Genomic DNA, 13,503 nt, shown 5'->3' on the forward strand with positions numbered 1-13,503 from the left:
TGTGACAACCGTGGGGCTGAGTTGCGTAACATAAACTGAACCGTGGCCCATTTTCTTTAAAAGCCGGCTAATGTCCGGCTAATGCACGGGTGCCCAAGTCCGGTCCTCGAGAGCTCTGATCCAGCTTGTTTTCCATGTCTCCTTCCTGCAGCACACCTGAATCAAATGATCAGCTCATGAGCAAGCTCAGCAAGAGCCTAATACTGATCCTGATTATCTTGAGGACTGGACTTGGGCACCCCTGGGCTACTGGGCTGTGTCGGATGTCGGACATTTCACTCATAAGCCTGAGTGTCAATCCTAAAACCAGACAGGTGGTCACCCTCTGAGATCCCTCACTCTCACCGAAGTTAAGGATGCATTTCTAGCTAGGCAGTGCTCAATCTTGCTTGTTTAGAAACATATGGTAAGATTTGTTTTCTGATCTTGGGAAGAGAGAATATGCAATTTTGCTTTTGCCTCTAAAGGTCTGTGCTGAATGATCATCACACACTAAAGGTATCTCTGCGCGTTAGCATAGCATTCGCGTTAGCATTAGCATCAACTTTAGCGTGGTGAGGATACTCATGAACTTTTTTTTGTACATTCGTGGCTTCTTGGTTGGTTAAATTAAAAATAAAGTACTGCTTTTCCTGCCAGTGTTGTTTTCGTCAACGATAACGAAAATATTTAGTCAATGAACAAATTTTTTCATGACGATGATATCACGATGAGCTAAAAATGTGTCTTCAGGGACTAAAACATAACAAGATAGTTGCCAGTTGTCGTCTGACGAGAACGAGATGATAATTTGCCATAGTTTCCGTCATAAGTTCACAATGTATGATATTTTCTTATGGTATAAGTAGTTAGCACGCATTTTAGCAATGTTTGGACGTGCTGCGCCTCCGTAGCACACACAGGCATGCGCCTATTCCAGGCTCCTTTTGTGAAACACGAGTTAGTTGTTGCTTGGTAAGTTTTGTTTTCTTAGCTTGGCTATGCCATGTTGCTTTAGCATTTAAAGGTCTGAGCTGAGTGATCATTACACACTAAACTAACTTGTAGTGTTAGCATAACGTTCGCGTTAGAATTAGCATTTAGCGTGGTGACTCGGTGTGTGTCTTCTTAAAGTTTTGGAAAACATTTTACATTGTTCGTGGCGTCCAGGTGAGTTTAATTATTTGCAAATAGGTTGTTTTTTTCCTGCTGAGTGTGTTTATTATTTTCATGAAGATGTTTGTGTCCTTGTAGACTCTACTAATATGTGCTCGTCTGTCAATATTCATTAGGAATTGTTGGAAACCTTTTCTGTATTTATTCATTCAGGGACTGAAACTAGAGAAGCCGATCGATCGGGTCCGATCACGTCATTTTCAAAGTATCGGAATCGGCAAAAAAATTTCGGACATGCCTTTTTTCAATATATATATATATATATATATATATATATATATATTTTTTTTTTATTAAATCATTTTCTAATTGTATTTAACATTACAGACATAAAATGTTACACTCATCCAGAGTCTTTACTTTTGGCTTAAGGTAGGGTTATCAAATTTATCCCGATAATGGTGGTAATTAAGTTTTTAAAAAAAATGTATCATGTTAAAATATTTAACGCAATTAATGCATGCGCTGCACGACCCACTCACACATTGTCGCACTCAATCTGTAATGGTGCCGTTTTACCTATATAGAGAGCTAAAAGGCAGTGTAAAATGAGTAGAGTGAATTTTGGAAGCCTTTGGAGCCTGTTTTTAATTGGCTAAAGCCTTACAATCCCTCTCCCTGCGATTAGAATATCGTGGGAAGCAATGTGGGGAAGCAAGGTAGTAATCGATCTTTTTCTTAACACCCTATGTTATTTCCCAACACAGAGAAGATATATCAATTGGTAGCACTACGCACAGTCATGGTTCCACTTCCCATCATGCATTTGGGCATGGCTACAGTATCATTTACTGAAAGCTCAACAAATACACTAGATGGCAATATTTAGTCACAATATACAAAGTCACATTTGTCCTTTAAGAATTACAAGTCTTTTTATCCGTGGATCCCTCTCACAGAAAGAATGTTAATAATGTAAATGCCATCTTGAGGATTTATTGTCAGAATAAACAAATACAGTACTTATGTACTGTATGTTGAATGTATATATTTGTCCGAGTTTTATTCATTTTTTTCTTAATGCATTGCCAAAATGTATATGATTGGGAAAAATTATCGGGAATGATTGGAATTGAATCGGGGGCTAAAAAAAAAAAAAGCAATCGGATCGGGAAATATCGGGATCGGCAGATACTCAAACTAAAACGATCGGGATCGGATCGGGAGCAAAAAAAAAAACATGATCGGAACAACCCTAACTGAAACGTTCACTTACTTAGTTTATAAATGAAAAATTTGAGAACTGTCCTGACGAAATTTGTCTGAGTTTTCGTTCATGAAGACGAAACAATTTTGAAATAACTAAAATATGACTACGACCAAAAAGTGTTTCCAAGTAAAAGACTAAGACAAAAATTAAAAGAGCTGCCAAAAACAACGCTACTTGACTTCCTTCATATCTTCCTCCCAGTGGATTCCGACAGGCTCCTTTGAATTTAAGCTATTTCCTGCTTGTTTAATAATCATTGGCAGTTACGGGCATTACTCCGGGATCATCTCTGCAAATACAGCAGCGCTCTCACCACCGCACACAATCATTGTTTAATCCTTGAAGGCATTTAAAAATGTTTGTGAGGACTTACTTGTTCATTGAGGTGTTTTTTCTTAAAGTGTAATTTAAATCCAGGCTGCAACTCAATCACATCAATCCAAAGAGAAATGGAATGAATACCTCTGTCTACCGCATGGTGGCAGTAGCGTACAGAGCTTCTGTGGCTATCAAACCCCAACAAAATGCACTTTGAGTGCTTATAAGTGCATGATGATGCATTTTAAGCACATTAAAATTCAAGGCAAGTCGTTTATATTCACCTGAAGTTGAAAATACACACTTAAAAGTGCAATTAAATGACTAAGGGGTAGTTAATTCGAGGGGGAAGGCACATATTTTGTGTGACACTCCACTAAAATGTCACAAAAAGTACTATTAATGAAATGGTGATTTCGTCTCTCACAAATTTACCGACCCATCTGGGTCAATTTAAGTCGTTGACGGTAATTGACGTCCAATCCATTTTAACTCGGCATTGAATGATCGAGTGGCATTAACTTAATTGGACAGAAGGTTGATGATAAGGTGGCCATAACTTGTTCTGGTGTGTGATTGGCACATTTTAGTTGTACCTAGTAGCATGTAAGTGTATTTTCCACCACTATGAGCAAACATTAACTGTATTGTTAATGAATAAATGAGCATTCTCAGGCAGAAATGAAGTGAAATTGGATCATTTCCAGGCACCACATCCAATCACGGCTTTAAATGTTTTTTTTTTCCTTCTGAACCTTATCGAGCCAAGTGGCTCATATCTTGCCAAACAAAAGAATATCCAAATTAATTACACCTTCTGCCATCTAGTGGAATTGTATTTAATTGTTCTGCCTGTCACTGTAAGTCACTTGCATAGATAGATTGATGAACAAAGATGTATAATTTGTAGGAAAGAAGTAATTTCTGTATCAATTAAGTGAAATCGGATCAGTTATCTCTCAGCAAAATGGTTATGAATAACTACTTAAAATGCATACTGATGAAGTCAGTTTTCAACATGATGTTTAAGAGTGTGTATTAACATTCAATTGGACTAAAGCTGCCTGGCTCTTATACTACCTTGTGTATATATGTGTGTGTTTGTGTGTGTGCGCGCACCCACCCGGTCTCTCTCCCTCATCACCAGTCTGACGCACAAGAGCAGCCCAGCAGCAGCAGAAGCAGCAGCAGCGGCAGCAACAGCATCAAGCGACAAGAAGCAGAAGCATCAGCCAGGACGCTTGTCGCTCTCCCCGGGAGTGTGTGCGTGCGTGCGGTTGCCCTAGAGCAACATGTTTCCTCCTCGGGGACGCGGAAAGAAGCGCGCCGGCGGCTGGTCGGAGGTGGAGGTGCCGCAGCAGTACAGCCGGACCATGGCAGCGTCTGGACGGGTCAGGAAGGTGTGGGTCTCCTGTTGGATTCTGCTCATGGCGAGGTGTTTCTGCGCCCAGGCTCAAGGTAAGATGTGCAACTATTGATTTCATCCTCCCTGTGGGAAAGTGATGCTTTGCGAGGTTTAATGAAGTTTGGGATATTTTTCGGTGTGCTTGTGGAGTCTTGGCTGTAGACTTGAAATACTCACTGGTCATGAGGTGCCTTTGGCGATGCAATTTCATGCAAATCATCTTTTTTAGAAATGTGTCAGTGGAGTGCACTGTTGCAGTCTGAGAGAGGTCCTTAATATTTTGCCTGTTACATGTCACCAAAGTATATGTGATTGAAATGACATCAACAATAACAATGGAATTATTGTCTTTTAAGCAGATTTACAGGGCAAGTGACTAATTTTGGTATAATAAAAAAACAACAATTATTAAATAAAAACATAAACACCTGGCGTCCACTTATGTGGACACCACATTTTGGGTCATTTAAGCACTAATTTTAACATTTGTTAAACAAGTGTGGCTTTCATGACAATTTTTTCCCCCAATTTTTTTTAATGACTACAAATAGTCACTTGCCCTTTAAGGCAATGCTTCCCAATTATTTTCTGTTACATCCCCCCCCCAAACCCCCCCCCCCCCCCAGGAAGAAGTAAATATTTCGCACACACCCCAACTTTCTGCCACCACTGTAAATAATATTTCATTTGTGTATAAAATTATCATTAGCACACCTCTGCAAAACATACTGTATATCAACTTACAATAAAGTATAACTTTATTAACATAGGTTTTTGTTTGTGACAGAAAAGACTTAAAGTGCATTAATTTGCCTGAATAAAAAAAAAAACATACACTCAAGGCACATTTTTGTGAGTATTTGATGCTGAAATTATAATTTAATACAGGTAGTCCCTGGTTTACGAATGAGTTGCGTTCCTGCGCTGGTGATGTAACCTGGATTCCCGCGTAATTTGCAATTAACCCTATAAACACCTCTAAACACCCTCTAAATTAAAAAGAAACTATCCAAAAACATGTATTATAGTCTATCTATATTTTCTAGACATTGGAGTTAAATCCTAGCTAGACAGCGAGCTAAGCTCCGAAATGACGTCAGACGACTTTATTCCGCTGCTCATGACATCAACACTTGCTGAGATGAAACTAAAATAAAATGAAATTTAATTACTCTCATCTTCTATAACATCAATTCAAATTTGCATTTACAAGTAGCTGCTGATACAGCAATAACAAACGATTAGCATAGATCAGTTAGGGTCCGCACATCATCAAAACCATTCACATGAACTCGCCCCAAGTATTCGACCACTATTGAAAACGCACAATAAACAATACAAAAAGGGTTATATAGAGTCGTCGCCTCTGGATGCTTCACAAGCAACAAATGTGCGCGCAGGCTGTCATCTCTTCACTCGTCTGTGCTTTTCCTGACATGTGCGTTTGTGGGATAGGCGGTGTGTAAAGCTCTCATGTGCGGAAGTACATCCTGCTCTAAGCTTTCTGCGCCCCCCCAAAAAAAGCATGCATCATGAAACAAAAGTCAACATTGGAGAAAAAAAAAAAAAAAAAAAACCAGGACGAGAAGTTGTGAAGTCGAAATCACGTAAGTCAGGTACGTCGTAACCCAGGGACTACCTGTAAAATCAATAAACGAACATAACTTCAAATTGATTAGTAACATTAACTCAGAGCACACCATGCCAAATAAGAACTAATCAAACAAAAACGAGTGTCATTCGACAGAGGGACAGTTTTTGCAGCACTTGTATCATCCAGCGTGACCAAGACCATGTCTAATGCTGCAGGCAGTATCACCTCCTTTGTAATGGGTTTTGCACTGGGCAACTTGGTATGCCACCTTATATGATGCTAACAGTGCTCGCTGGTTTACTGACGTAATACTGACCAAGAGGGACGATTGTTGGCAATTTCGGCACGTTTTTGCTGAGAACAATAATAATTATTTAATTATTATATTATATTATTATAATTATTATTATCACTATCAATGTGATTGGGGTCTAATGTCATTAATTTGGCTCTCTGCTTTTTGTAGCCAACATTTTTGTGGTGAAGCCAAACGCTACGTACGTGTTGCCATATTTCTTCGTGTTGGATTTCAGAAGACTTCATATATTTTGCTCTTTGTTGTGTATTCTTGTTTAATGCAAAAATACTGCGGACACTCTGAATATGAAAACGCCACTGCCACCTACTGAGTGGACGTGCAATTACACTTTACAACCCCAATCCCCGGCATCGCTTTGCATGCCCCACTAGTGGAAAAGTAAGGGCTAGTAAGCCCGCCCTCCCTCCCTCCCTCCCCGGGCTGGCCGGGTGGGGGCCCCTGGGTTGGCGTCCACGTGGCATCTCCGCTCGTCTGCGTGGCTGTCGCGCGCCTGGTGGGGCTCGCGTACGGCTGGATGTGATAGTGCACGCTCGGGTGGGGGGTCCCGGTGCCGGGATTGGCGATGGGGCGGCGTAGGGTTGGTCGCCAACGAGCTTACACTCACAAGGAATTCACACGATTACTGTGTTCTAGTTCACAGAAATGATTTGTGTACACTCTACCCCTTTCAATCATTTAGTTTATAGACTCCCCCACACCCGTCTCCCTCTTTCCCTGGTCAACAGGCCCCCCACATGGTCTCAACCGGAAATACATCTAGCTGACGATAGCACCAAAATATTCATAGTTAGTGTAGGCGTTCAATGTATTTCTTGTTGTAGTTTGTGTTTTTCTTTCTTCTTTTGTTTCTTTTCTTCTGTTCCCCCATAACTTCTTCCTGTTCGCTGCTTTGTCATAATAAACGAGGTATGTTGAGTGATCACAATGGGAGTATGTCAGACTCTCAATGTGAAACATTAACTGTTCAGACTATCCGGGCACTTAGACTTCCATTTTCCATGTCAAACAACTGAACAGGACAGGGTTATTTTAAAAAAAAAAAAAAAAAAAAAAAAAAAAAGGGCAAAAATATGCTGAATTCGTCGATATTTTTATTATTTATATTCATATAGATTAAATCAAATGATCAATTAACACAATGTTAGTAAAGGCAAGGCAAGGCAAATTTATACAGCACAATTCAACACAAGGCAATTCAAAGTGCTTTACATCCCATGAAGATCATAAAAATCACATTTAAATCAATACAACGTAAAAACGAAGACAGAAGATCGCATTTAATCACAAATAGAATAAAAATAAATAAATAAAAATAAACCAGAAATAAAAATAAAACAAAACATAATTAAATTAATAAAACCAGAAATACTCTGGTCAAACGATTAAAATTTTTAATCGAGTTAATTACAGCTTAAAAATTAATCGTAATTGATCGCAATTCAAACCATCTATGAAATATGCCATTTTTTTCTGTAAATTATTGTTGGAATGAAAAGATAAGACACAAGACGGATATATACATTTAACATCACTACATAAGTACTGTATGTATTATAACAAATCAACAAGATGCCATTAACAATATTAACATTCTCTTAAAGCGATCCATGGATAGAAAAACTTGTAGTGCTTAAAAGATAAATGTTAGTACAAGTTATAGAAATTTTGTATTAAAACCCCTCTTAATGTTTTCGTTTCATTAAAATTTGCAAAATTTTCAATCAAAAAATAAACTTATAGCTCGCCATTGTTGATATCAATAATTACACCATGCTCACTCATGGTGCTGAAAGCCATAAAATCAGTTGGACCCAAGCATCAGCAGAGGGCGCCAAACACCAAAAAACAAGTAACAAGCGGACATTACACTCTGCTGTCATTTTAAATCTGATTGAGTGGGGCATTAATTGCATCAAATATTTTAATGTGATTAATTAAAAAAATTAATTACCGCCCGTTATCGCGATAATTTTGACAGCCCTAATATATATATATATATATATATATATATATATATATATATATATATATATATATATATATATATATATATATATATATATATATATATATATATATATATATATATTAGGGCTGTCAAACGATTAAAATTTTTAATCGAGTTAATTACAGCTTAAAAATTAATCAATCGCAATTAATCGCAATTCAAACCGTCTATAAAATATGCCATATTTTTCTGTAAATTATATATATATTCTGTAAAATAAATTGTTGGAATGGAAAGATAAGACACAAGATGGATATATACATTCAACATACGGTACATAAGGACTGTAGTGGGCATTTCACTCTACTGTCATTTAAATCTGTCTATGCTGTCCTCACTCCGAAGCGTCTACTTTTTCCAAAGCTAGACAGCTAGTGAACGACGCCTTAATAATTCTTCTTCCTTTTTCATCTGATTTATTAATAAAATGGCCTCAAACCATTGTCCTCTTTAGACCGTCGTAAAACTACAAAATAAAAGTACACAAGCATTGCATTAGCAACAACGTTAGCTTAGCACGCTATACAGGTTCACTAAACATAAACAAAAAGCGTCTCATACAAAAAATAGAACATTACGCTTACTAACATAATATGTACATTCTTTACAACAACCATACTTACGGACAAATCTTGTCCAAGGATCATTTAAGCACAACATTATCAGCCCGAGACGTCGTGCAGCCATAATGAACTGGTAAGAAAACAATAAACCATGTCGCAAAGCGACCACAAGAGTTCGCTGTTGGACAGCATAAAAAGCCTTGCTGTAAAACTTACCAAAAGGCAGAATACTTTCTGAGTGGGACATGTGCGTTAATTGCGTCAAATATTTTAACGTGATTAATTAAAAAAATTAATTACCGCGCGTTAACGCGATAATTTTGACAGCCCTAATATATATATATATATATATATATTTTTTTTTTTTTAACATTGTCTGCCATTGACAATGACGGAGGTCCAATTCATTTAAACTGAAAAGCCCAGCTGTCAATGCTAATCTTTCAGTGTTACTGACGGTGCAAGATCTCAAATCTTTGTAAGGGTCAGCAGCTATCATTCAGTGCCACCCTGCCAGTCAAAATGGATTAGACACATAGTACCGTCAATGGCAGCCATTGAATAAAATGAGTTGGGTCAAAGACTAATAATTTGAGTACAGTAGATCAGTGACCGAGAGTGGCCGGCGACTGCGCACGCCATTCCAAAATGATTGTTCCTCCCTGAAAAAAATGCCTGTTTTACTAGTTCAATATTAGATTTTTCAAATAATGTTTTTGTCAACGTGAGATCTATAAAGCCCAGAAACGCGTTTCTCAGTGAGAAAGCTCAATAAACTGTCGCTCTGATTGTAGATGGAGCCTCGCGTTTTGCCCAGCGGCCACCTTAATGGCCTCACAGAAGCGGTCATAATATTGCGCCAGTACGACTATGGGCGAATGAAGCTGGGTTATTATTTGAAAACTGTATTACATCTTGCCTAATGACCATTCTTTAACACGTGCGTTGCGCAGAATGAATGAGTCCATCACATGTGGGCAGTGCAGGGCCAATGTGGAACATGAACTGCTCTAATACACAGTAAGCAGTGTTTTATGAGCACTGAGAGGTAATAAGATATAAAAAAGCCGGCCGGCCGGGTCATTTTCGCCCCTTGTGTCATGATAAAATGCTCAATGAGCGCTAAAACAAAGGTTAAATACAATAAAGTCTACATTACTTCCAGGTGTTGCGTGACGTCAAGGTAAGTTTGTTAAGGCGATGGACCTAAATATCTTTGAATGGACAGTGAACTCAAATTGCCATTGAGGGCAATAGACGTCCAATCCATTTCAACTGGGAGGTTTGTTATCTCCAGTATGATTTTACATTGTTGTGGATCAAAGAGTATGAAGTCATTTGCTGCCATTGACAGCAATAGACATCCAGTCAATTTGAACTGGGAGAGCTGAAACTGGTTGAGTTATACATTATTATACGTTTTCACAGTACGTTTAGCTTTTTTATAGGGCTGTCAAACGATTAAAATTTTTAATCGAGTTAATTACAGCTTAAAAATTAATTAATCGTAATTAATCGCAATTCAAACCATCTATAAAATATGCCAAATTTTTCTGTAAATTATATATATATTCTATAAAATAATTTGTTGGAATGGAAAGATAAGACACAAGATGGATATATACATTCAACGTACGGTACATAAGGACTGTAGTGGGCATTTCACTCTACTGTCATTTAAATCTGTCTATGCTGTCCTCACTCCGAAGCGTCTACTTTTTCCAAAGCTAGACAGCTAGTGAACGACGCCTTAATAATCAGACTTCTTCCTTTTTCATCTGATTTATTAATAAAATGGCCTCAAACCACTGTCCTCTTTAGACCGTAGTGAAACTACAAAAAAAAAGTACACAAGCATTGCATTAGCAACAACGTTAGCTTAGCACGCTATACAGGTTCACTAAACATAAACATAAAGCGTCTCATACAAAAAATAGAACATTTCGCTTACTAACATAACAAGTACATTCTTTACAACAACCATACTTACGGACAAATCTTGTCCAAGGATCATATAAGCACAACATTACAATGGAGGCGTCAGCCATGTCGCAAAGCGACCACAAGAGTTCGCTGTTAGACAGCATTAAAAACCTTGCTGTAAAACTTACCAAAAGGCAGAATACTGTCTGAGCGGGACATGTGCGTTAATTGCGTCAAATATTTTAACGTGATTAATTTAAAAAATTAATTACCGCGCATTAACGCGATAATTTTGACAGCCCTACTTTTTTATTATTATTTTTTTTAAAACCCATTTGCAGCCAGTGGCGGCGATACATGTCCAATCCATTTCAACTAGAAGGGCAGTTATTAAATTAACTTGACTATTGTTTTTGGCAGCCCTTTTAATTTTCGTCTTAGTCTTTTGGATTAAAATACTTATTAGAAGTGTAATTTTTGGCATTTGTTTTAAATTTCGTCTGAGTATTAGTCTTTTGGATGATAATACTTGTTAGTCTTCGTCATATTTTAGTCATCTCAAAATATGTTTGTCTTCGTGTAGTTTTTATTGACGAAAACTCAAGACTAATTCCGTTTAGTTTTGGTCGGCGTTTCCTCAAAATGTTTTCGTGTGTAAAATTTTTAAAATTCCAAAAATAAATAAATGAACAGTGACAGACGAGCACATACTGTAGCATCTATCTACAAGGACAGCGCCAACTTGGTGATAATACACACTCAGCTGGAAAACATTACATTATTTTCAATTAATTATACCACCTGGACGCAAGGACCTATAATTAAAAAAAATAGTTGTAGGAGACTTTAAGAGGACGCCAGCCGTGAGCATTAGCCTAATGCTAACACTTATGCTATGCTAATGCTACGAGTTACATTTAGTGTGTGATGATAACTCGGCACAGACCTTAAAAAGTGGAAGCAACATTGCATATTTTCTCTGCCCATGAAAACAAAACTTACCGTGTGTGCAAGCCTGCATAGAGACTGGAACTGACACAATGGTGAGTCAGGACAGTGACACGACCAGACCCTGCTACAATGCAGACTAAAATGTCTCACATTGTGACCATGTGACAGAAACTATTATGAAGTTTCATCTCATCAGACGAAAACTGGCATTCGTATCCTTATGTTTTAGTTTCCAAAAACTCATTTTTAGCTCTTTATCATGTCTTCGTCATCATGAAAAAAGTGTTTGTTGACAAAATATTTTCGTTGTCCATTGTTGACGAAAACCCTGCTGATTAGAAACTGCAATTTCTGGAGAAATTACTCTAGGGCTTTGCTGTGTTGAGATACAGATCTTAGTCCCGCCCAAGTTGGTTTGGGGACATTTCCAGGACAATAACAGGTCGCTTCATGTTGATTTGGGGGGCACGTCCTGGTCATATCGGGTCATTTGGGGGGCATGTCCAGGTCATTTGGGGACATTTGGGAGGCGTGTCTTGGTCATATCGGGTCATTTGAGGGCGAGTCCTGGCCAAATCGGGTCATTTGGGGGGCGTGTCCTGGTCATTTTGTGACATTTGTGGGGCGTGTCCTGGTCATATCAGGTCATTTGGGGGGCGTGTCCTGGTCATATCGGGTCATTTGGGGGACGTGTCCTGGTCATATCGGGTGATTTGGGGGGCGTGTTCTGGTCATATCAGGTCATTTGGGGACATTTCGGGAGCGTGTCCTGTTCTTAGTCATACTTTAGACATTTCAAAATGTGTTCATCTTCGTTTAGCAGACATGGGTAGTAACGCGTTACATTACTCTGTTACATTTACTTGAGTAACTTTTTGAGAAAAATGTACTTATAAAAGTAGTTTTACTAAGCCATACTTTTTACTTTTACTTGAGTAGATTTATGAAGAAGCGCGACTGTTACTCCACTACGCTTGGCTACAATAGTTGTTACATTTTTCCTCTTTATTCTGCATACTAGCTTTGATTGTTCATTATTTTTTGCCAGACACCAGCGGTGGCGCTACCAGTTTTATCAATGAGACGTCGCAACAATAATCACATGACTTCATTATACCAATCACCCTCGAGCTTGCTGTTCTATGATCACACCAGCCTGTTCAATCACGTGGCGTCTTAAAGCACCGTTAAAAAATGAAGTATTCGAAATAGAGCGCTGCCTTCAACTTGACTTGAAAGCCAGTATTTTAACCTCTTTCCCAGTTTTTATTTGTCACCGATCGACCATGGAAAAGCGGAACTACGATCATTTTAGTTTAATACTAGGAAATGTTTTCTCCACTAGAACGCACTCATGCTCGTTGGATGAATGATGCTTCATTTCTGTATTTTTTTCTCTCACTGAAATTCATAATTTTTTTTTGTATTTCTTTGGCTTAATGTGGTAATGGTATGGTTATCGTCTTCTTCTTCAAAGTATTAATAACAGTTGAGATACTTTGTGCTCAGGGGAAAAAAATCAAACATCATAAGCAGTTACTCACAATGTTACTTGTTACTTGAGTATTCTATTCAACAAATACTTTTTACTTGTAGTTGAGTGAATTTTACTACTTTTACTCGAGTAAAAATTTTGGCTACTCTACCCACCTATGTCATCTCGTTTTTGTTGATGCAAACTCAAATTTCATCTAGTTATAGGCTACGATTACTCAAAATTTGTTCATCTGTAAAATGTAAAAAGTTTAAAGGGGAAGTTCAGAATTTTTCACATTAGGCTTAGTCTTTGAGTTATTATAATAAGGGCCCCGGAGTGGCTAGGCTAGTACGAGTCAATGGGGTTTGCTAGCATGCAACTAAAAAACAATATCAACAAATGATATTAAATAAAATAACTGATGAAACGAAGCCACGTTGTGGTCAACGAGTGAACAGTACAGTGTGTCAGGGTGATTGATTTGGTGGATGGGGATTCCTTTCGTTCCCAATAAAAAAAAAAAAAATTGGTGGTGAAAAAATCAATTTGATGTCACTCCATCCAGCTAGCCTAGACAGCC

General features: G+C 38.0%; 1 protein-coding gene across 2 annotated transcripts in view; it reads left to right on the forward strand.

Annotated features, from left to right (window-relative positions):
* Nucleotides 1-223: 223 nt before the first annotated feature.
* The window catches only part of sdk2a (sidekick cell adhesion molecule 2a), a 438,915-nt gene continuing 425,635 nt past the window's right edge, over nt 224-13,503 (forward strand). For both annotated transcript variants that reach the window (XM_057817593.1, XM_057817594.1), the window contains exons 1-2: nt 224-406; nt 3,831-4,141. In XM_057817593.1, coding sequence (XP_057673576.1) covers nt 3,976-4,141 — 166 coding nt within the window. In that variant the 5' untranslated portion in view covers nt 224-406; nt 3,831-3,975. The remainder of the gene's footprint in view (nt 407-3,830; nt 4,142-13,503) is intronic.

The sequence above is a fragment of the Corythoichthys intestinalis genome, chromosome 16 (genome assembly GCF_030265065.1).
Source record: "Corythoichthys intestinalis isolate RoL2023-P3 chromosome 16, ASM3026506v1, whole genome shotgun sequence".
Lineage (NCBI taxonomy): Eukaryota > Metazoa > Chordata > Actinopteri > Syngnathiformes > Syngnathidae > Corythoichthys > Corythoichthys intestinalis.